Source organism: Castor canadensis, chromosome 13 (assembly GCF_047511655.1).
Source record: "Castor canadensis chromosome 13, mCasCan1.hap1v2, whole genome shotgun sequence".
Taxonomy (NCBI): domain Eukaryota; kingdom Metazoa; phylum Chordata; class Mammalia; order Rodentia; family Castoridae; genus Castor; species Castor canadensis.
Window position 1 is genome coordinate 104,679,393 of NC_133398.1, and position 24,887 is coordinate 104,704,279.

The 24,887-nt window shown below is 42.8% G+C and overlaps 1 protein-coding gene and 2 pseudogenes across 1 annotated transcript in view; all 3 read left to right on the forward strand.

Moving 5' to 3' along the window:
* Positions 1–12,272: 12,272 nt before the first annotated feature.
* On the forward strand, positions 12,273–15,140 carry LOC109696439 (carbohydrate sulfotransferase 1-like; annotated as a pseudogene).
* Positions 15,141–21,803: 6,663 nt separating this feature from the next.
* Positions 21,804–24,131, forward strand: LOC141415482 (small ribosomal subunit protein eS24-like; annotated as a pseudogene).
* Positions 24,132–24,515: 384 nt separating this feature from the next.
* LOC109696442 (spermatogenesis-associated protein 31D4-like) overlaps positions 24,516–24,887 on the forward strand; it is a 30,027-nt gene continuing 29,655 nt past the window's right edge. The window contains exon 1 of the mRNA XM_020179496.2: positions 24,516–24,624. Coding sequence (XP_020035085.2) covers positions 24,516–24,624 — 109 coding nt within the window. The remainder of the gene's footprint in view (positions 24,625–24,887) is intronic.

The following is a 24,887-nucleotide window of genomic DNA, read 5'->3' on the forward strand; positions in this document are numbered from 1 at the left end:
GTGTGTAACGTAATTAAAAGGAACTTTTTTTTTTTTGGTAGTACTGAAATTTTTACTCAGGGCGTCCCACTTGCTAGGCAGGCTCTCTACAGCTTGAGCCATACCTCCAGCCCATTTGGTTCCAATTATTTTGGAAGAGTCTCCGTGAACTGTTTGCCTAGCTGGCCTTGAACCATGATCTTCCCGATCTCAGCCTCTCAAGTAGTTAGGATTGCAGGCATGAGTCACAGACACCTACCAATTTCTTTTTGATGAATATTTAATTCCTTCATACTTTTCATGATCAAAAATCATATACAATGAATATTTTTGTTTGTCTAACTTTGTATATTTGTGTGATTTCTGTGCTGCACAAATGCCAAAAAATATATAATTGTTTAAAATGTGTACAAATGTGAAAATTTGAAAGATGCTAACAAATCGTCTTTAAAAAGGACATGCCAAATTATGTAGCTTTCCCACCCCCTTCCAACACTGGACACTAGCAGAGGAGCTAGATGAGTTTATTATTTGTATCATAGATGCATGTTTATATTGGGTTTGTGCTATTTGTCTCTGTTGTGTCAAATGCTTTATAAGTGATTTCTTCCTTTGGCATTTATATCTGGGCATTACTTTTAACTTCTTGTGGTGAGTGTTGGCCAAGTAAAAGTTTTAAGCTTTTACACAGTCAGATGTATCTTTAACTTTGTCTGTTTACTGCTGCTGTATGTTGAAAGACCATTCAAATCTAAGATGTAAAAATATTCACTCAGTTCTTCTAGCATTTCATGTGCAGTCTTTAAATCTTTGGATGCATTTAATTCATTGCAGAATAAAACTTGAAAGAGCAATGCAGTCCCCCTCCAACTACTTTTCACACAGTGTGCCAAAATTTAAACATCTTTCAGTTTTTCTTTATTAATTTGAAAGTCTACTTTTATTGTACATCAAAGTCCGTATACTTGAATTTTTCTGTGGATTCTGAGTTCTGTTCCTTGGATCTGTGAGAACTGTGGGACTCTCAGCACATAACCACTCCATGCACACCCTACGCTAAGAGACTTGACCAGACTATTATACGGCAGCAGGGGCTGTGTCCCTGGGATGACCCAACCCCCCATAGTGCCTGCCTGAGAAACTGAAGGTGGGCAAGAATTTTTTGATATTTTTCTAGTCAATGCTTGATGGATACTGACCTCCCATTCTTTGGCTATTTACCACAAAGGACTTACAACCATGAACGTGTATATCTTACAACACAGAAGCTTGTCCCTCAAGGACCTGAGAGCCAGATCTTTGAAATGTAGTCATCAGTCACGGAGAAGAAACACTCTGTGTCCCAGTCCCCGGGGGTCAATGCAATCCTAACTTCCAAAACTGTCCCTAGCAGATGCACCTGGGCTGATCCCACGTACACTGAATGACCTAACTTCTTTCCTCCTCTAACCAAGTACCTGTTCCTGCTTTCTCTTCCTCATCCTGCCTTGCAAAAGCCCAGCTCACCTCTGCACAAATTAAGAGGGATTTCTTCTTTCCCCTCCTGCCAGCAGTTACTGATTAAAACCTGACTGTTACTCCAGAGGCACCTGCACATCCATGTTTATTGCGGCACTATTCACAATAGCCAAGTTATGGAAACAGCCAAGATGCCCCAGCACTGACGAATGGATTAAGAAAATGTGGTATCTATACACAATGGAATTTTATGCAGCCATGAAGAAGAACGAAATGTTATCATTCGCTGGTAAATGGATGGAATTGGAGAACATCATTCTGAGTGAGGTTAGCCTGGCCCAAAAGACCAAAAATCATCTGTTCTCCCTCATATGTGGACATTAGATCAAGGGCAAACACAACAAGGGGATTGGACTATGAGCACATGATAAAAGCGAGAGCACACAAGGGAGGGGTGAGGATAGGTAAGACACCTAAAAAACTAGCTAGCATTTGTTGCCCTTAATGCAGAGAAACTAAAGCAGATACCTTAAAGCAACTGAGGCCAATAGGAAAAGGGGACCAGGAACTAGAGAAAAGGTTAGATTAAAAAGAATTAACCTAGAAGGTAACACCCACGCACAGGAAATCAATGTGAGTCAATGCCCTGTATAGCTATCCTTATCTCAACCAGCAAAACCCCTTGTTCCTTCCTATTATTGCTTATACTCTCTCTACAACAAAATTAGAGATAAGGGCAAAATAGTTTCTGCTGGGTATTGAGTGGGGGAGCGGGAGGGGGTGGAGTGGGTGGTAAGGGAGGGGGTGGGGGCAGGGGGGAGAAATAAACCAAGCCTTGTATGCACATATGAATAATAAAAGAAAAATGAAAAAAAAAAAAAAAGCCTATTTTTCTGCTTCAACTAATGTGTGTGTTTATTTTTGACATCTATCTTTGCATCATCTCTTTGTTTTCAGCATTTTTTCCTGGCTATTCCCCCATGTTATCTACCAAGATAAACCATAGAACAAGATTTTAGGGTCCAACATATAAAATGATTATGCTAAGATTCTCATTTGCAGTCTATTAAATTAATATGAATCGGTTGGTGAGAAATGACATCTTATAAAAGTAGTAACATCTTCCTAAAAACAACATAATTAAATATAATTAATTTGTTTCCTTTGAATCCCTCAATAGAGACTAGTCATTTTCTACATACATATGTTTGTGCAGACACATATTTCTTATGAGGTTTATTCTATTCAGTTGATTCTTATTGTGGTAAATTAGAATTTCAAATATATTTTAAAACCAGTTCTCATTTGACTATAGAAAATGATTGATTTTTGCAAATTGACATTTTTTCTTGTTGAATTATTTTATTGTTTTAAATAAATTTCGAATTATCTTGAATTTCAATGTCCACAGTAACAAGTTTTACATTGCTTTTTTTTTTTTTTTAGCATTGAGGATGCAACCCATGGCCTCTTGCATGCTAGGCCAGGGTACCACTGAGCTACACGCCCAGCCCCTGTTTTGTCTGCTTTTAAAATATTATTCACAATTAAAATATTTAATGATTTAGAGATAATAGGCCAATAAAAGTTTGGTGATATTATATTAAATTACCTTTAACTCAATAAAATATATTTTAAGGATCAATTTCAGAGATTGGAGAGACTTCTGGACTCTGACAGCATGAAGAAGTAGATAAATTCTTGCCCTAGATACAAGTGTAAAGATATCAACATCATTTAACATCATTAAAAATAACTATTTTGGGGTTCTCGAAATGGAGCAAAGACAAATGACAAGCTGACAAGTGCTTATTCATGAAAAAGCTAGACATCCAGATAGGGACAGTGAGAGTCTGAGGTCTTCTCTTTTTTCAATTAATTAACTGATTTATTATTATTGTACTGGGGGTATAGTGTGACTTTTTTTTCTTTTATTCATATGTGCATACAATGTTTGGGTCATTTCTCCCCCCATCCCCCTTACCCCCTTCCACCCCTCCCTCTCCCCCCATCCCCTCGCTACCAGGCAGAAACTATTTTGCCCTTATCTCTAATTTTGTTGTAGAGAGAGTATAAGCAATAATAGGAAGGACCAAGGGATTTTGCTAGTTGAGATAAGGACAGCTATACAGGGAGTTAACTCGCATTGCTTTTCTGTACATGTGTGTTACCTTCTAAATTAATTCTTCTTGAACTAATCTTTTCTCTAGTTCATGGTCCCCTTCTCCTATTGGCCTCTGTCACTTTAAAGTATCTGCATTAGTTTCTCTGCATTGAGGGCAACAAATGCTAGCTAATTTTTTAGATGTCTTACCTATCCTCACCCCTTCCTTGTGTGCTCTCGCTTTATCATGTGATCAAAGTCCAATCCCCTTATTGTGTTTGCCCTTGATCTAATGTCCACATATGAGGGAGAACATATGATTTTTGGTCTTTTTGGCCAGGCTAACCTCACCCAGAATGATGTTCTCCAGTTCCATCCATTTACCAGTGAATGATAACATTTCACTCTTCTTCATGGCTGCATAAAATTCCATTGTGTATAAATACCACATTTTCTTAATCCATTCATCAGTAGTGGGGCATCTTGGCTGTTTCCATAACTTGGCTATTGTGAATAGTGCTGCAATAAACATGGATGTGCAAGTGCCTCTGGAGTAACCTGTGTCACATTCTTTTGGGTATATCCCCAAGAGTGGTATTGCTGGATCATATGGTAGATCTATGTTTAGATTTTTAAGAAGCCTACAAATATTTTCCAGAGTGGTTGTACTAGTTTGCATTCCCACCAGCAGTGTAAGAGTGTTCCTTTTTCCCCGAATCCTCACCAGCACCTGTTCATTATGACATTTACAAAAGTTCTTACAATATGTCATAGTTGAATTCATCTCGTCATCATCCTCCTTTATCCCCCTCTCCTTCATTCCTGGAATAGTTTCAACAGGTGTCATTTTTCTGAGCTCTTCTTGTTTGGAGTTGTTCCAATTACTCTTTTCCAGTGCAGTCAGCAAGAGTGACAGTTTTTCTAGGCTTGATGTTTAAGCCAGGATCTGATCAGGAAAGAAAAACACATGGTATTTTGAGCAGGGAAAATGATTACCTCTTAAGAGAGGATTGGAGGAACAGGGGATTGATTAACTAATGAAAAGAAAGGTGAATTCTAAGGAATATAACAATGGTAGGAAACTGCTGTGGTTATCCCTGGAGCTGAGATCAAGGTTTTGATGAAGACCCCTCTCCCAGCCCTCCAGGCCATGACCTTGTAGGAGAAAGCACCTTAGTTCCTTGAATGGTGATAACTACAGAACTCTCAGCACACAGCTGCCCAAACCCTGCACTCAGAGACTTGACCAAACTCTAGCTTGACCTCTCCCGGCACCAGACTGTGTCCCTAGAAAGGCACCTGTAATCTAAAGTGCCTGCTTGAGAAAAATCAACCTGCCAGGAGAATTTACTGTTCATTCTAGCCAACACTTGTTAATAGGCCCTGATCTCCCTTTCTGTGATCATTTACTACAAAGGGCTTATGACAATGAACGTGTATATCTTGCAACACAGAAGCTTGTCCCTCAAGGACCTGAGAGCCAGATCTTTGAAATGTAGTCATCAGTCACTGAGGAGAAAGACTCTGTGTCCCAGTCCCTAGGGGTCAATGTAATCCTAACTTCCATAACTGTCCTTAGTAGACGCAGCTGGGCTGATCCCACGTACACTAAATGACTTTAACTTCTTTCCTCCTCTAACCAAGTACCTGTTCCTGCTTTCTCTTCCTCATCCTGCCTTGCAAAAGCTCAGCTCACCTCTGCACAAATCAGGAGGGATCTGTTCTTTCCACTACTGTCAGCAGTTACTGATTAAAATCTGTTTTTACTGCTTTAACTGATGTCTGGCTGCCTTTTTCTTTGGCCTTAAGAGAGAAGTCACACCACTGGAATTTGTTGGAAAAAAAATTGTCTTTGTTTCCTGCTTTCCTTACTAAATAAAACTGCCGGTTTCTTACCTTGTGACACTGCCTAAAATTCTTTTCCACATCCAGACTAAATAAACTTACTCAAAAATCTACGGAACAAGTTGAGGTCCTTTTGTTGTGGGATATTCAAGCAGGATACCAAGGCTTTTCAGGAAGCAATGTTTATTAGCATGCAAGCAGTGGCTCAGCAGATTCACATTCAAAGGCTGAGCCCCGAGAACAAAGGGGGCTCACCTTATATATCCTTGCAAGCAGGTTACAGAAGCAGAAAGCAAGGTTTAATCCCTATTTCCATGGCTGCATGGAACTCTATGGGCTACTTCACCCCCAGTGCTATGTGACCTTCTTCACGATTAGATTCTTGCAGAACACAGACTTGCTTGCTTCTTTTTTGGTCCTCCTCCCTGCGACACTTTCTCTCTTCACAGACCCTTGCTGACTCCCTGGCAGCACACCCTTACTGCCATCGAAAGCCTAGGGGTAGCTGTTCACATGAGTGTCTCACTGGAGACCCTCCATTGCCTGAGGTGGTGCCAGGGAAGCTGCAGGCTGTAGAGGCCTCCCGGAAAGCCTGCCCCTTCCCCCTGCCTCCAGCCCCCTGTCCTGGCAAAGGAAGAAAATACTTAAAGGGCCCAGACCTGTTTTCACAGATGACATGATTGAGACCCACTTAACTGATAAGGAGCACAGTGGGGCTGACCATGGAAACTGGCCATCTTGCTGCTAGAGTGAGCAGAAATGATTTGGTGCTGAGGATAAAATCTGACACTGGAAGCCTGGTCAGTAAAAGCAGCCAACTCCTAAGAAACAAATCGGCAAAATCCACAGGGCTGTTCACCTGAGGCTGCAGTCCCTGTTGGGGCAAGTGGTGCAACACAGAAATTGAACAGCAATATTCTGGAAGTGGGAGTTGTATCAGGGCTAGATAAGCCAGGTCCCTGGCTAACTGTAAACCTACATTTATGCTCAGGGGAGAGTCAAGAGAGCTGGACATACAGTAGAAGTCAAGGCTGCTGTGGGAACTGGCGGAATTTGGAAAATACCCCACGAGCAGACAGTGGAAGCCTTATAAATTCAAAGTATTTGGCTGCAACCCCTGTCCAAATCACTGGCTGACCACGCGGTTAGGGAGACACCCAGGCAGCTGCAAGAAAGCTACATTAAAAATTAAAAATAAGGATTTAAATTGGGTGCCGGTGGCTCATGCCTGTAATCCTAACTACTGGGGAGGCAGAGATCAGGAGGATGCTGGTTCCAAGCCAGCCCCAGGCAAATAGTTCTTAAGACCTATTGCAATAGGAAACCCAAATCTTCAAAGTGATGTCTCCACTGCAGAGTAGCTAATACAGTAACCTTAAAGTGACAGAGGTCACTATGGGAAGGTGACCGGGAAGTAGTGAAGAGGTCAGGTAGAGATGAATCAGTTCGGGTTGTAACACACTTGTGCATGGAAGCAATGGAATCTCTGTATAGCTATCCTTATCTCAACTAGCAAAAATGCTTTGTCTTTCTTATTATTGCTTATGTCTTCTCTTCAACAAAATTCGAGAAAAGGGCAGGATAGGTTCTGCCTGGAAGTGAGGGGGGCAGGGGGGAGAATGTAGGGGTGAGGGGCAGGGGGAGAAATGACCCAAACAGTGTATGCACATATTAATATATGAATAAAGAAAAAAAATACCTATCTCAAAAAAAAAATCATAAAAAAGGGCTTGGAGGAGTGGTTCAAGTGGTAAGAGTGAGGCAGGCTAAAGTTAGAGAAAGTTCTGGACTCATAGAAACTTCATATTGCATTCAGATTGACCATGCTCTGGCCCAGGGACCACCCTCACCTGGCAGAAACTACCCTTGCCCCTCTCCACTCATTGATTATTGAGTTCTGGTTCTGCCCTCCCCATGGGTTAGCTTGGGCTTTAAAAGCACCTAGAGCAGAGAAGCACACTCTCTCTGTCTCCAGATCCTACCTGGGCCTCACCATGCTCCCTTTTTGTATTTCCCTTCCCTAGCTTTTAATAAACTCCATTTATACCCATGTGTCCTGCCACGGATTCTTCCCAGTGGGACACAAAGACTTTGGAAGTCTTCTGATCACAGACTCCACCCTGCTGCCAACAAAAGTGCCTACCTATCAAGTGTGAGTCCCTGAGATCAAACCCCAGTGTTACCTTAAAACAAAATTTTAAAAATGAGCAGAGGCACTGGGAACTGGGAGCCCACTGTGGGGAGCAGATACCACAGTTTGGTCTGAGCAAGTAACTAAAGAAAAATAAAAGTAACAACGAGGAGGAAAAATGAGAATTCAGAGGGGCCACATATATTATCTAAAATGTCCAGCTTTCAATAGAAAAATTGTAAGACATGAAAATGAAAGCAAAGTATGATCCAAACTCAGGACAAAACAAACAAGTCAACACAAATGACACTTTGTGGGTCTAGGTATTCAGCTTAACAAAGAAAAACTTCAAAAACAGTATCATGGACTGAAAAATAGGCACAGTGTGTGTGTGTGTGTGGGTACTGGTGGGAGGAGGAAGGTAAAGGAAGGAGATTAAGGTGACAGTATATGGCAGATGGACTTCATATACCTATATGAAACAGAACTGAGAAACCTTTTGCAAATGTTTTAAGTGGGGGGGAGGGGGCTGAGGGGGAGAGATGATAAGGGCAATGTAAATAATGTACAATATAAGTCTAATCGGAATTGTCACTATGAATCCCCCCCACAATGAATATGTCCTAATAAAAATTTATAATAATAATAATAATAAAACAGTTATCATATGTCCAAAGAATTAAAGAGAAATTGGTGAAAATGGTGAATTAAGTCACTCCAAGGGCCTCTCCTTCTGTAAAACATTGAAAAATCAAGGGAAAAAAATGCAGAATTAACTTTATTGAACTTTAAATAATAACCTGAGGTTTACCAACCAAATAACGCTGAACCAAGGAAAAGGAAACCTAAAAACAGTAACAAAGTCTTGGGCGTTTTCACCTGGCCTTGCTCCACCCCCTTCTCTGGCTTGATGGCAGTCCTGAAGACAGTAGTGGGTGTTCCCCGTCGAGGTCATTGGTTCCGGGTCTTATTCTTAAAGAATTATGCTTGCCCATTCTCATCGCTGTGGAGGCTACTTGAAGGATTGATGCAAGGTGCTGTGTTCACCTGACTAGGAACCCTTAGGGACAAGGCTCAAGGCAGTCCTTGGAAACATCACCACAGGACAGTGAACAATCTGCAGCTGCCTGGGCGCAGAGTAACCCTGGAGGCAAAGTGCCGAAAACTTGAGCGACATTTAGAATCACCCACATATATGGGGACTTAGAGAGCTATGCAAATGCCTAGGGCATGACGTATGCCCAGGCAATGACCTTGGGAGAATAACCTCATTTCCAGTGTATGCAGCTAATTGATTTTTGATAAGAGTGCCAAGACCTTTCAAGGGGGAAAGAATACTCTCTTTGGTGGATTGTGCTGGGAAAGGAATGAAGTCAGACCTGTACCTAATACCATATGCATAAACTAACTCAAAATGGGAAAGTGACTTAATTTGTGTTAAAACCATAAATCTCTTAGAAGATAATAAGTTAACTCATATTCATTTTGGCTTTTGTGATGAATTCTCAAATTTTACCAAAAGCATGAACAATGAAAGAGCAAATAGGTAAATGGACTTCATTAAAATCAAAATCCTTTGCTGGGTGCCAGTGGCTCACACCTATAATCCTCACTACTCAGGAGGCAGAGATCAGGAGGATCACGGTTCAAAACCAACCCAGGAAAATAGTTCCATGAGAGCCTATCTTGAAAATATCCTTCACAAAAAAAGTGGTTCAAGAGGTAGAGCACCTGCCTAGCAAGTGTGAGGCCTTGATTCAAACCCTAGTACTGCAAAAACAAAAACAAAAACAAAATTTTCAAAATCTTTTGTCATGAAAGATCATTTTCAAGAGTGAAAAAAAGACAATTTGCCAAATGGGAGAAAATATTTGCAAATCATATATTTGAATAAGGGCTTAATATCCAGAATATAACTCAACAACTTAACTCAATTCAAAATGGATAAAGGGTTTAAGTATACATTTCTTCAAAGATCTTTTTCTTCTTTTGGTCTGACTTCTTTCACTCAGCAGAATGTTTTCAAGTCAACTGTGTTGTATCACATATACTCTTAACTTTTTTATGGCTACATAATATTCCATTTTACCAAGATACCACAATTTGTGTATCAGTTTATCAGTTGATGGACTGCTGTGAATATTTTGTTCAATGCTACTAAAATTTTTTGAGTACATGCTTTTAATTATTTGACGTTTATACCTAGGAGTGGAGCTCCTAGGTCATATTGTAATTCTCTCTTTAACTTTTTAAGGGAACAAGCTGTTGAAACCATACCATTTTACATTCCCACTACCAGTGCACGGTCCCAGGTCCTTCCATTTCTGTTGCCATTCTAGTGGGGATGAAGTGAGATCTAATTATGGCTTTGATTTGCATTTCCCACTTCCTGTTGATGTTAAATGTTTTTTCATGTGCTTGTCTATTATTTGCATATCTTATTTGCAGAAATATCTATTCAAGAACTTTGACTGTTTTTAATTGAGTTGTTTGTTGTTGCTGAGTTTTAGAAATTCTGGATACATTCTGGATATAAATTCATTATCAGATAAATGATTTGAAAATCTTGTGCTCTGTAGGTTGTCTTTTACTTTGTTGATGGTGTCTTTAATGCACAAAGTTTAAAAATTTTTGATGAATTTGATTTTTTTGTTTGATTTTTTTTGAGACAGGGTTTCACTCTATAGCCTAGGTTGGCCTTGAATTTGTAATCCTCCTGCCTCAGCCTCCCAAGTGCTGGGATTGCAGGCATGTTGACCAATTCAGTTAGTCTTTTCTTTTGTTGACTGTGCCTTTGGTAATACACAAAATCCTTGCCAAATACAATGTCATAGAGTTTTTGCCTTATATTTTCTTCTAGTATTTTTATGGTTTTAGCTCTTATATTTCAGTCTTTAATCCATTTTTAGTTAATATTTGCATTGTTTTAATTCTTTTATATGTGACAATCCAATTTTCTCAGTACCCTTTTTTTTTTTTATTCTGCCGGCCTCTGTGTTTGTATGTGAGTGCTACACTATAATGGCATCTGGTACTATAGATTTGTAGCAAATTGTGAAAGCAAAAAATGTGAGATGTCTGACTTTGTTCGTTTAGAGCTTGCTTTGTGTATTTGGGGTTCTATGAAATTCTATATGAACTTTAGAATCTACAGAATGCTTTGGATTGGTGTTGACATTTTAATGATACTAAGTCTTCCAATCTGTGAACATGGTTGTCTTTCCTATTATGTCATCTTTAACTTCAACAGTGTTTTTTAACTTTTATTATATAAGTCACTTCCTCAGTATTTAATCTTCTTTTTTCCCCCCCTTTTTGGCAGTACTGGGATTTGAACTGAGGGCCTCATGCTTGCTAGGCAGACTCTCTAGTCATTCCACCAGCCCTGTATTTCATCTTCTCAAAACACATCTTAAACACTTTGTTATTTAAGGAGTTTATGCCCAGGTGTGTGCAGGCCTTAGCTGATTTTGTTGGACTTACAATAGATTTTATGAGCATTCCAGTCAGATTGCAGAAAGGTTGAAAAAAGAGAAGAGTTGTGAGTTTTTTAAGAGCAAACAGGTAAAAACCAACAGCAACCTCCGAGGATCAGCAGACTCCTCCAGCACTGCAGAACAAGGGCAGCATGTGACAGAGAGGACACCAGGACATTTAGTCTTTTGACTTAATTTACTGACGTCTGTTTCAGTGACAGAAGAATCTTTAAGACATTAGTTTCCTTCGGGAGGAAAAAAGTAGAGGTACAATTTATTGGGAACTATATTCACTATACTTTCTTTTTCTTAAAAATGAAACTTTCTTATTCTTATGACATCTGTTTCCAGAATATCCAAAACCTGTAGTTTTTGTACATAAAAGCAAATAAATTCTGTTAAAAGGCATGAAGTCAATGCAAATGATTTTTTTTCACAAAGTAAGATTCTCCAAAATTATACCCTTCCCTGATGTACTATTAGGTTGAACCATATAAAACCAACATTTAAGCCAATATTTAATCATATTTTGACCAAAAACTATTTCAGTGTCATAGTAATGCACTTATAAAAGAACAAAGGTGTTAACATTAAGGCCATTTTTCTCTCTCTCACTGTACATATATACATATATATGTATACAAATGTGTGTATGTATGTGTGTGACTATATACATATATATAGGTGATCATATATGTATCTATATATACATTTAACTTATAGGTCTAGTTTCCACATACGAAGGGAAACATGACCTTTGACTTTGAGTCTGGTTTACTTCTCTTAGAGAATGTTTGAGGGGACTAAGGGAGTTAAGAGAGGGAAAGAAAAAGAGAATGAAAAATGTCACAACAACCCATCTATACATGAATATAATGTAATGTGCGGTACTGGAAGCTGTTGATCTTAGGGGAGGGAGCATGGTAATGAAAGGTAAGTAACGGGGTTTGATTTGATCAAAGCGGCTCGGCGCTGGAGTCGCCGCTGCTCCGGATTCCGGGACGCGGGGCGGGCGCTCCGTGAAGCTCCAGCGCCTGCGGCTGCTGTTCTGCGGTGCCCGGGGCTGCGGCGCTCCGGATCGAGGCCCCTGGCCTGCAACCTCTCGGACCCCCATCCCGCGCTCGGCCCTGGTGAACGCGCGGTGCTGCTCGAGCCGCCCCGGGCTCGCACCCCCAGGCCATGAAGAGGGGCCCGTGCGGGGCGCGGAGGCGGAGGAAGAGGAGGGAGGCCGAGGAGCAGGGCGCGGGAGGCGGAGGATGTCACCGCCGCCGCCGCCACCCACGGGCCCCCGGCGAGCCTGACTCCAGATCCGAGGATGGAGCCGGCGCTGCGCGCTGCAGCGGCTCCCGGCGCGCCCCCGACCAGGTAGCCGGTGCCCTCTCTCAGAGTGGTCAGAAAAAGATTGCTCTTCCTGGTTGTCCTTCTGGAGCTGTCCTTTTGACCTGGAATCCTGGGGTGACTTCACAAACCCCCATCACTGAATAAGCTGAATTCTAAAAGCCTGCAGGCCGCAGGGCTGCCACACAGACTCAGACCACTGGACTGCCACTGGCTGGGCCTAGGTAGCTGGCAGCTGAGACGCCGGCATGGACCAGTCCCCTTTGGGATGGGCAGAGAACAGAGAAAAGATGACCACCTGGGTACCAGTTCTCAGGGCTTGGAGAAGATGCAGGTGGCCCCAGGGATGCTATCAAGGGTGACAGGCAATGGCAGGGTAAGGCTCAAGGCATCCCTGAGTGTGGTAGTTAGGGGGAATTAGGCACAGTAGCAGTGATGTGTAGGGTAGATCTTGGGGTGCAAGAAACCAGTTTGTTGAGGGAGCTTCCAGGAATGGCAAAGTCTAGAGTAAAAGCTGTTTAGGCCTACTGGGGTGTGTGTGAGCCCTGGGCAAGAGCAGGTGTTTCCCTGGGTCTTCTGCAGTCTCCTGCTTGTGGGGAGCGGCTGGCCAGCTGTGCCTGCAGAGCTGGAGCCTTGGAGCCGCCCCATGAAGGTGCCCAGCCATGCAATGTTCCTGGAAGGCCGTCCTCCTCCTCGCCTTGGCCTCCATAGCCATCCAGTACACAGCCATCCGCACCTTCACAGCCAAGTCCTTCCACACTGCCCAGGGCTGGCGGAGGCCGGGGTGGCGGAGCGGCTGTGTGAGGAGGGCCCCACTTTCGCCTACAACCTCTCCCGGAAGACCCACATCCTCATCCCGGCCACCACACGCGGCGGCTCATCGTTTGTGGGCCAGCTCTTCAACCAGCACCTGGACGTCTACCTGTTCGAGTCCGTCTACCTCGTCCAGAACACGCTCATCCCCCGCTTCACCCAGGGTAAGAGCCCCGCTGACCGGAGGGTGATGCTGGGTGCCAGCCGCGACCTCCTGAGGAGCCTTTACGACGGTGACCTCTACTTTCTGGAGAACTACATCAAGCCACCTCCTGTCAATCACACCTCAGACAGGGTCTTCCGCCGTGGGGCCAGCAGAGTCCTTTGCTCTCGCCCCGTGTGCGACCCTCCGGGGTCCCCCGACCAGGTCCTGGAGGAGGGGGACTGTGTACGCAAGTGCGGTCTGCGGAACCTGACCGTGGCGCAGAGGCCTGTCGCGAGCACAGCCACCTGGCCATCAAGACGGTGCGCGTGCCCGAGGTGAATGACTTGCGGGCCCTGGTTGAAGACCCCGGGTTAAACCTCAAGGTCATCCAGCTGATCCGAGACCCTCGTGGTATCCTGGCGTCAAGGAGTGAGACCTTCCGTGACACATACCGGCTCTGGAGGCTCTGGTACGGCACAGGGAGGAAGCCCTACAACCTGGATGTGACACAGCTGACCACAGTGTGCGAGGACTTCTCCAACTCCGTGTCCACTGGCCTCATGCGGCCCCCGTGGCTCAAGGGCAAGTACATGCTGGTGCGCTATGAGGACCTGGCCAGGAGCCCCATGAAGAAGACCGAGGAGATCCACGGGTTTCTGGGCATCCCTTGGACAGCCATGTGGCCCGCTGGATCCAAAAGAACACACGGGGCGACCCCACCTTGGGCAAGCACAAATACGGCACCGTGCGCAACTCGGCTGCCACCGCCGAGAAGTGGCGCTTCTGCCTCTCCTATGATATTGTGGCCTTCGCCCAGAACGCCTGCCAGCAGGTGCTGGCCCAGCTGGGATACCGGATGGCCGCCTCGGAGGAGGAGCTGAAGAACCCCACCATCAGCCTGGCGGAGGAGCGGGACTTCCACCCTTTCTTGTGACATGGGCTTGCGGTGGGGGTGGAAGGCACGTGGCGCCGGGTTTTGATAACGGACCATTTTTAACTGTTGCCTTATTTCCCCTCCCTCTCCCACCCTGCCTTTGTGTCCTTCCTGGCTCCTGCCCACTCCACTCCCTTCTGCGTCTTTTTGTCTCTGAAATTTGCACTATGTCTCCGATGGGACTGGCTGGGGCAGAGGGCACGTGAAGTGGGGTACATCCCACCCCACCCCATTTAGACATTGGACCTCTTCGTGGACAGTGACGATGTTCACAAGCGCCCCACTCACACATTCACACACGCACACTGGGCACAGAGGAGAGGCGCCCCCTCCCCCAACACACACCTTGTCAAGCTTTTCAAGTGGATGAGTTGTCGGGGCATTGTGGTTTTTGCACTGTCTTATTTCTACAAGGTGAGAGGATTAAAAACAAAACCTCTCTCTAGTTCAGGAAAGGGGGGAGGGTCTGACCTTCGCCCATCCCTGCTTCCTGCCCCTGGCTCCCACTTCCTCCCTGGGAGCAGAAAAACTGCCCCCCTGCCCACCCTTGCCTGTCGGTGAGCAGGTTTTTAACTGTGAGGTGAATGTGGACCTTGTTTATTTTTTCCAGTCTGTGATGATGCTGTTTGTCTGTCTGAGTCTTGTGGCTGCCCCTGGACCAGTGATGACTGATGAATCTTTGAGCTTCTGATTGATCTTGGGGTCCATCTGTGATATTTCTTTGTGCCAAAAAGAAAAAAAAGTGAATCAGTTTGCTAAATGAACATTGAAATGCTTTATCCGTGTTTTCTGTAAATAAAAGTGTGCAATAATAAAAAAAAATTTGATCAAAGCATGATAAAATACTAAGGCGACCCCTCCCCTTGGACTATCAATATACACTTAAAAAATGAAGGGCAGGAGGGCAAAATAGATCTTTTCCACGGGTGGGTACCAGTGGGAAGGGGTGGGCATAAGAAAAGGGGGAATGAGGGTGAATATGGTAGATGTATTTTGTATTCATATATGAAAATAGGAGAATGACACCTGTTGAAATTGTTTTAAGAAGGGGGATGGGGGGAAGAGGGAAAATGATAGAGGGGATAAATCTGAGATATATTGTGAGTACTTGTGTAACTACCATAATGGATCCTTTATATAACTATTACATGCCAATAAATTTTTTAAAAGGACAACAGGCATCTGCAAGAGTGGAAAAAATAAAATAAAGGGCATTTAATAGACACTTCTATTTTTACATATCCATTAAGAAAGTCTGCTTAAAGTAGAACTTTGTTGAGAAAATCAACCAACAAAGCAACCAACCAGCCAATCAACCAAGTAACCAACCAACCAACCACCAACTAACCAATCAACTAACCAACCAACCAAACTGCAGCTAATGTGCACATTTCTGTGCACAGCAGCAAGTATTGCAAACAAGAGTTTACATGAGAGTAACTGAATGCTAGAGAGAAACATCTAGATGTGATGGTATCGAGTATGTTTTCATTAGCAGTGTGCCAAATGTAGAAAAGAATCTTCTCAAGACATTATACTTTCCTATAACGAAAAAGGTAGCAATTGGCTAGAAGCACACAGTACATGTCTACTGAAATGATGTCTGTGCTGGGGTGGAGCTCTAGCCTCTGGTTTTTCTCTGGCTTCTAATCTTGGGTTGGATGACCAAGGGTCAGTTCCTTTCTCTGAGTTAGGTTCCTCTCTGAGGGAGGACCTCTACCCCAGGTGACTTCTAGAGTTTCTTGCCTTTCTAAGATCCTGGGTTATCTGTGCATATCATTCCATTTGTCAACATGATATTAGACTGTGGAGTTAACCACAGACCCTACTCTTTGTCACACATATTACTGCCCACTCTTCTATCCAAGGTATGAGTGGGAAGAAGAAGTTCAGAAAATAAACTCCTTGATCTTTGTCTGGTCTGAGCTGTTTGACCAGAGCAAAACTGTATTCACAAGGTTGTCAGTGCTCCTCCTCTGGGTGTACAGTTTATCATTCAAAAGAATTGAAGGGGCAGCAGCTGTTAGTGGGAAAGAGGAGAGAGAAAGAGTTGAAAAGCCTGTTGGGTCCCGGGTTGACCATCCTAGACAGTGTGCTCCACTCAGCTTGCTGGGTAGTCCCAGGATCTCCCCAAGGCTGGCTCCATTCACGGATGCCAGTGACAATGGCTCTGTCCTATGGTCCCTCCCTGGGCCTGTCATTCAAAGTTGAAAGAGCAAATCCAACTTCCCTATCCCACCATTCCTCACAGACAGACTCCAGGAGGCAGAGCTGGCACAAAAGTTGCCCATTGGAGTAATGACTACCCCTGAGCATTTCCCCTAAAATTCTTCACTTTGTTGTTGTGTCCAAACTTCTGGTTAGAGGATTATCTGTTTCCCCAGCACAGCACCCATCACCCTGAGGTGCAGGTTGCAGACTTTCCTCAGGACCCCTCTCTAAACCTGAGGTGCTGCCTGATGGTGGGGAAGGCAGGTGTCAGAATGTCAGCCTGTGGCCTCCAGGTGACAAGGGCTCATGAGGACCAGGGAGTGGAATTGTGGGGCTCACTGCACAGAGGGGCCAAGTAGATCAGCAGGCCTAGAGAAAGAAGAGAAAGAAGAGTCAGGATCCCAAGAAAGATCAGCGTGATCCATTTGGTCATTTTAACTGTTGTGAGAGCTGTTATCTTTCTAGGAGTTTGAGCAACCATGAAGGAATCTGAAACACACAAAGAAACAAAGCAAAATGACTTAGGACCAGTCAGTTCAAGAGCAGTTTCTGTCCAGTGTCTGCTCCCAACTTCTCCTGTTCACGGCCACTATTTGGACTTGAGCCACTAGGTGTCACCAGAACACTGTGTACTAATGTTGGAGCAATCAGGGCTGGGCTCCACGTCAGCCTGGGTTGAGAACCTTTTAGAAATAAGGGTAGGTAGGTTTTGTGGGTTTTTTTTTCCCAGGGCATGTTATCCTGAGTGTGTCGATCATTTCAGTAGAGTGTCTTGCTTTGCTTTCTGACTTGCTTTCTTCCATGGGTAAGATTATCACATGGAAAAGCCGTTGCAAGGATTTTTTTTTTTTTTGGACTAATCTGCCCTATTAGCTCAGATCTGCCTGCATCATTGTTCATAGGTGGACTCCACGATCAGATCTTCAGATCTCTTCTCTCAGAACAGAAGACTTAACAATCATTTCCCCCTAATATTCAATGGCTTAAGTATAAAACAGATGAGGGAAAAGTCAAATGTATTTGACATAGTATTTAGTTGAATTGTCTATAAAACATTTGCTTGCTCAATAAATATGGAGTAAAATGTAACATAAACACATGGCCTGCTTCCAGCAACTGGGCCTACAAGGAATCACAATAGACCCAGAAATCAGAGTCAACACAAACTTAATAAAACTTAAAAAAAAAAAAAACTTCAGAGGCCAGGTGCGGTGGCTCACACCTGTAATCCTAGCTGCTCTGGAGGCAGAAATCAGGAGGACTGCCACCTGAAGCCAGCCTGGGCAAATAGTTCATAATACTCCGTTTTGAAAAAACATATCAGACCTTGAGGTGTAGGCCCTGAGATCAAACCCCAGTGCTGTACAAAAAAAAAAACCCCAAATCAAACCAAACCAAAACTTTAGAATATTAGAAGTTACAAAGGTTTTTTTTAAAAAAAGTTGTATTAAGTTTGTATTAATTCTAAATAGTAAAGTGGGGTGACTGTGTATAGTGCGTAATAACCTCTTGTATATTTTACAAATAACTAGAAAAAAGGAGTGTGAAGTTTCCATGCACAAAGTAATAATAAGGAGATGGAAACAATTAATTACCTGATTTGATCAATATATATTTTGTGTGCATTGAATCATCACATTGTACTCCATAAATGTGTACAATTATTACATGCTAATAAAAATTATTAAAATATTTACAGAGATGGAAATATTGCCTACCTTGCTTTGATCACTACCTGTGATATATATACATATACATGTATAAATTATCACTCAAGACCCCATAAATTTGTACAATTTACCCATTTGAAGTGTATAATTAAACCATCACCACAATGCAGCTTTACAATGTTTTCATCACCCTCTAAAGATCCCTTGTGCTCATTTGCACACAGCTACGTTTAAAATTTTATTGTCACAGGAAGATATACTGGCAGAAAATTAATAGTAATTTGTCTAGTGGAAGAAAACGTTTCTCTGCCTCATGGTGTCTCAAAATCACTTATTTAAATTTTGTTCACAGCCTTGCACCAGGAACAATCTGTGCTAACCAAGAGATTTCTCTTCTTGTTCCCCAGTACTGTCAGTCAGTTCACCATCCAGGGTCTTTGTGCATGCTGGGACCCCTTGTCTCGCACCCTCATTTGCCTGGTTCACTTCTCCAAATCTTTGCATCCTTTAGATTGTTGCTCACATGGCACCATCTCCCTGCAGTCTCCCTGGCTGTGCTTAGGCCTGCTCCTCCACACTTCATAGCCTCTGGTTCACAGAGTTTGTTTTGTTCAACTGGGATGTATTTCATTTTTCTTCAATATAGCTTTGAATGCTTTGAGGCTGGGGTGATGACAGAACCCTTTCTCCAGTGCTCCTGAACTCCTGGGGCTCCATTGGCCAACTGACTGAATAATTGTTTGAGGAGCAGAGGAAAATGGTGACAAGGGGGAGCGTGATTGACAGCACTGGACTGTAGTCAAGGTAAATTTAAACTTAGAGGGGCAAATCCATCTTGTGTGCCTAGAACCCTTGTGAAATTTAAAAGCAGGGTGAAGGAAATGAGATGTGTTGAGTGACAAATGTGTGTGTGTGCGTGTGTGTGTGTGTGTGTGTGTGTGTACTGGGGTTTGAACGCAGGGCCTACACCACCAGCCCTTTTCTTGTGGTGGGTTTTTTCAAGATAGGGTCTTGTGAATCATTTGCCCCGGGCTGGCCTTGAACTGCAGACCTCCTGATCTCTGCATCCTGAGTAGCTAGGGTTACAGGTGTGAGACTGTATTTTGCATACAGTATTTTGCATAATTCTGGCAAATTTGCAGGTGAGATAACTGAGGTTCAGATAAGCTAAGAAACATGATCTAGGGCACAAGTTACATGAAGTTAGAATTCAATCCCGTCTATCTGACAACAGAGGCCTGGCGTTTTCCACAGAGTCCTGCCAGCTGCATGCACACCTTCTCATGACTGTTTGGTCATGAGACTGGCTTTTTCCAAGCCACTGGGCAACCCTGTGTCCCAGGAAGAAAGTGGCTCTTCATAACTAGAGTTCACCTGGGAAATCACGTCAGAGAGCCTGAGTTTGGGCCTCATAAGGTCACTTGTCACCCTGCTACAGTGGAAAGAGAATATAGAGAATAATCGCTACCATATAAAAGAGAGGCCATTACCCTAAGTGATGTCTAAATGCTGCAGGGGTTCAAGGGAGAGAAAGTCATCTCCAGGTGGGAGAAAACAAAAAGCTTCATGAAAAGTGTGATGTTGGAGATAAACCTTGCAGGCTGTCAGAGAATCAGAGCCAAGCAGACAGTGTGTATGAAGAGAACTAACAAAGCAAGGGTGCAGTTACTTTCCTGAGAAAGACCCCTTGCAACGTTGGCGTTTGACTGGTGCCTGGGATTACAGGCATGTAGCACCATGCCTGGCCATTCATTTAAAGAATGTTTGCTCATACTTCTTAAATCATGGTTATATTACTGCTTGAAAGTTCACCATCTGTGTCATTTTATGGTTGGTGTCTATTCCTGCCTTTTTCTTTCTAAGTTGAAAAGTCCCTGGTTCTTTATATTCTGAATTATTTTGGATTATATCTGGATACCAGTTTAGGAGATTTTGTGTCTTGCTTAAAACTTCAGGACAATGTCTTTTGTTGTTTATCTCTAGAAGACAATCATCCAGATCAGAGTCAACATGCAAAGTCTTCCAGTGGGCTGTGGTTCTACTGCGAGTTCTGTGTTTAAAACATTCACATTGCTGCTTGGATCAGTCTTTCCTGAGCACCATCAAGGCCAGCCTGGGACCTTGGAGGTGGTCTGCCATGTAGCTCAGTTTCAAAGTCTGTGGAATTCTGCTCAGGGTCATATCCATGGAGCACATCTCAGAGGTGAACCAGGAATTCATTCAGAACTTTCTTCGATCACCCCCTCCATCTTTCTGTAATCTTCTTCCTAGTTCTCTTACAAGGAATCTGGGCTTCAGTCTCCCCTCTCTGTCACATGCTACCCTCACTTCCATCTGTATCCAGAGCTTGGGGCTCAAGCACACCGAGCAAAAGAGCAAAGGAGCTTCACGGCTCACTCTTGAAACCACAGCTTCTCGGGTGAGGCGAGCTCCCTTCCCTCCGAGGCTCAGTCTCGCCTGCTGATGCCTGTGGTCCTTGTTCAGACACCATCACAGCTATGGTGCTGCCTAGGTTGGCAAGAAAGGAAAACAGAAATAGACAGATACTGCCTGACTTCCAATGGCTTAGCTTGTGATGTATTGATCTTAGGATGGTATGAATTCAAAATGTAAACTAGGGATTGAACTCAGGCTTCTCATGTGCTTTACACTTGACCCACTTTCCCAGCCCTTTTGCTTTTTTAGTTTGTTTCCAGATAGATCTTTTGCCTGGGCTTGTCTTGATCCCTGATTCTCCTACCTCTGCCTCTTGAGTAGCAGTGATTACAAGCATGTGCCACTGTACCTTCCTCAAGATTTGAATTTTAAATTTTGATTTTTTTTTCCCCTGGGCTGGCAATATACAGCACAGTGCTCTTCTATAATTCTGGGCAGTGGCAAGAAGCCACAACTGCCCAGTCAGTCATGTGAAAAAGAGGGAAAATAAGTGACCCTCTCCGGTGCACTGGATCACTCAGCCATGTTGTTCAGTCAGCTGGGTGTATTGAATACATTTTCAGCTTTCTATAACTTCACATTATGATGATTTGGGGAATAACACCATCACAGTGTAGGAACATCAGTATTAGGGAATACACCCTCCTTTTGCTCACCTGAAAGGTCTCTCTATCCTCCCACAAATCAAAGAGTGGTGCTCTGGGGAGTCCTTCTGTTTATACTAGGCTGTGTTCAGCTTTCTTTAAGCTTTCTCTTGCCAGCTTGTGGTGTTGCTTGTTTTTAGTTTTCAAAGTAAGAAAAAATTCCATGAATACCCTTAGGTGTTATAAATTAGGCTTTCAGATTAATGCCCAAGAGATTTTTTTTCTTTTGGTTTTTATTTATTTACTTTTTTGGTGGCACTGGGATTTGAACTCAGGGCCTCATGCTTGCTAGGCAGGCACTGTACTGCTTAAGCCACCCCACCAGCCCTTTTTTGTGATGGATTTTTTTTTTTGAGATAGGGTCTCGAGGACTATTTCCCTGTGCTGGCTTCGAACTGTGATCCTCCTTATCTCTGCCTCCTGAGTAGCTAGGATTACAGGAGTGAGCCACCGGAACCCACCCAAGAGTTTTTTTTTTTGTTTTTGTTTTTTTTTTTTAAGGATAAGCCGTCTCTCAAATGGAAGGGACTCCATACAAGTCCAGTGTCCACTTATCTTCTGGCCATCTTTATATAACCTTTTCTGTAAAATCTGAAACTCAGTATTGTTTCCAGGGAATATGGAGTAAGCACATGTCACCCTGTGTCTCCCTCTGAATACAACCATATACCCTAGACAGAATTCATGGGACAGCTATGCATGAGAATTCTGAACACTAAATGTCTGGGAAGAAAAGATCAGAATTAAGAAATTCCACCAAATGCATAATGAATCTATCCTTTTTGTCCCTCTGGTGCCACCTGTCCTGAAATAATCCAGTCAAGAAATCATTCAGTTTGGTCTAGAGTGTTAGTCATGAAGATGGAGAGAAAAAATAGATAAGGACAGCCTTAGAGGTGGCATCAGAACTTGATGAGTGATTCAATAAATAAAAAGTTAGGGTGACGCCTGGAATGACTGGGTGGATGGGGAGCCAGGGAAGCCTGGCTAGAGTGTTAGTCATGAAGATGGAGAGAAAAAATAGATAAGGACAGCCTTAGAGGTGGCATCAGAACTTGATGAGTGATTCAATAAATAAAAAGTTAGGGTGACGCCTGGAATGACTGGGTGATTCTGGGGAGCCAGGGAATGCACAGAGAATGGGAGATGCCAAAAGGGTATCTAATAGGACAGAGCAGTAGTTATGATGTGTGTGTTAGAGATCATAATTTGGGACTATTAGGCTGATATTAAAAATTCTGATCACAGTGACTATGAATGAGAGAAAACACAGAGGGAAAGGAAAGTGCTGAGTCAGAGTTATGGGGTTGTACCAGGTCCAGACACATGGAGAAGGAAGGCCACAAAGGAGACCAGGAAGGGCTATCCCACAATGCAGTCCATTTATTTTGGTTCAGAGGCATAGAGACATTCAGATTTATTCTGCACCAGTCTGAAGGGCCCTCTGGCTTGACAAAGAGGCTGTTTTGTGATTTAAAAACTATTGTGTATAAATCCACCTTAAAATTCAAGTGTAATGTCAAGAGCCCCCAAATACCCAAATCAATTTAAAAGTTATTATTATTATTATTGTTACTACTTCTTTTTCAGTACTGGAGGACATAGGGCCCTGTGCATGGTAGGCAAGCACTCTACCTGTGAGCTATATCCCCAAACCAAAATTTAGAATATTTTAATTGACAACAATTGTGTACATTTGATAGTGTACCACCTGATGTTCCAGTGTATGTGGAGATTGAGGAACAGCCAAAATAGTATGGAAAAAAAAAGTTGGAGGGCTCACATTTCTTGATTTCAAAACTTGTCACAAAGCTACAGTAATCAAAACAGTGGAATACAATAGAGAAACCCAGAAATAAGCCTGCACAGATAAGGTCAAATTATTTTTTACAAGGGTGTCCAGTTCATTGTGTGGAGGAAAGGACAGTTTTTTCACAAAACGTGTGGTAAAGAGTATTTTGTACATTTTAGTCACATACATAAGAATGAAGTTGATCCTTACCTTACCCCATTTGCAAAAATTAACTCAGAACGCATTAAAGACCCATATATAAGAGCTCAAGACCATAAAACTCCTAGAAGAAAAAAAAATAAGTCAAAAGTTTCATTATATTATGTTGGCAGTGATTTCTCAGCTATGATCCCAAAGGCTCAGACAACAACAACAACAACAACAAAAAAAAACAGGCAAATTGGATTCATCAAAATTAAAAAAGAAAAAACCCCAAACTTTGCATGTCAAAAGATGTTATCAACAAAAAGACAACCCACAGAATGAAAGAAAATTCATTTATTTATTTTAGTTCTCTACAACTTCTAAAACTCAAAAATAAAGAATTAAGAATGAACAATTAAAAAAATGAACAAAAGAGCTGGGTGCGGTGGCTCATGCCAGTAATTCTGAGGGTCAGCTGCCATCATGATACAACCCACACTGGGTCAGACATTAGGGAGGTGGGAAAGGAGAAATAAAGGCATGAAATCTAAACTCTGAAATCCAAACAGAGCCTGAGGAGAGGCAGTTATTCCTCATATTCCAGCCGATGATTGCAGCAGAAGCAAATGGTCACTGATGTCCTTCACCCTGGAAAGACAGCTGTACCTAAGACAGAAATTTGTGAAAAAGTAGCTAAAATGTAAAAGACCACACCAGATGCCATTTTTTTGTATTTGGATTCAGAACCCATTTTGGTGGTGGAAAGATGACAGGCTTTGGTATAATTTATGAATCTTTGGATTATGCAAAGAAAAATGAGTCCAAATGCAGATTTTCAAGACATGGCCTGCATGAGAAGAAAAATGCCACATAGAAGCAGTGAAAGGAACGCAAAAATAGGATGAAGAAAGTCAGGGAACAGCAAAGGCCAGTTTTGGTGCTGGCAAAAAGCCAAAGGCACAAGGATTCTGCAATGATTTCATCTGTGGCAATTGTGCGGAGTTTTCATGAGGATTAATAAATTGTAAAAACTTAAGGAAAAAAAAGAAAGCAAACCTTCAGGACATGAAGGATGGCTCAGTGCACTTAGTGCTACTACTGTTTACATTTAACCTGGCTAAAATGGTAAATTTCATACCATATATACAGTCGTCCTGCATTTGTAAGTTCTGGATCCACAGATTCAACCAACTGGAGATTTGAACAAAATTCCAGGAAGTTTTGAAAAGCAAAAGTTGAATTTGCCACACATCAAACACTCTACTGAGTCCGGGTGAATGAAGTCACACGCAGGCTGTAGCTTTCTGCTTCTTGTTGGATCCTCAGTTTCTCTCCAGCCCTCACTTGAGCATGGTTCACCTCAGGCCTCATTCACACTGTGGAGTTAGACCTACGATGACTGAGTCCATACACATGTTCAACGTGCAGACTTTGTCTTCTTGTTATCGTTCCCTGAACAATGAATGCAGCGTAACCACTATTTCCATGGCATTAGGAGGAGTAAGTAATCTACACATGATAATAGCATGCTGGAGGGGTACGTAGGTTCCATGCAAATGTTTCATCCAAAGGTCATGATGTTCCCGTTGGTGGTCCTGGAAGCAATTCTCCCTTGGACAATGGTAGATAATTGCATTTTACTACAATACAAAGTATTTGTGAATTTATAAAACTGGGGTTGTTAGCTTGATGGCATTTGTTGGCAATGTTGCCATTGCTTATTGCATCATAGTTATGATATCTCATTGTCTCTAGAACTTATATGAA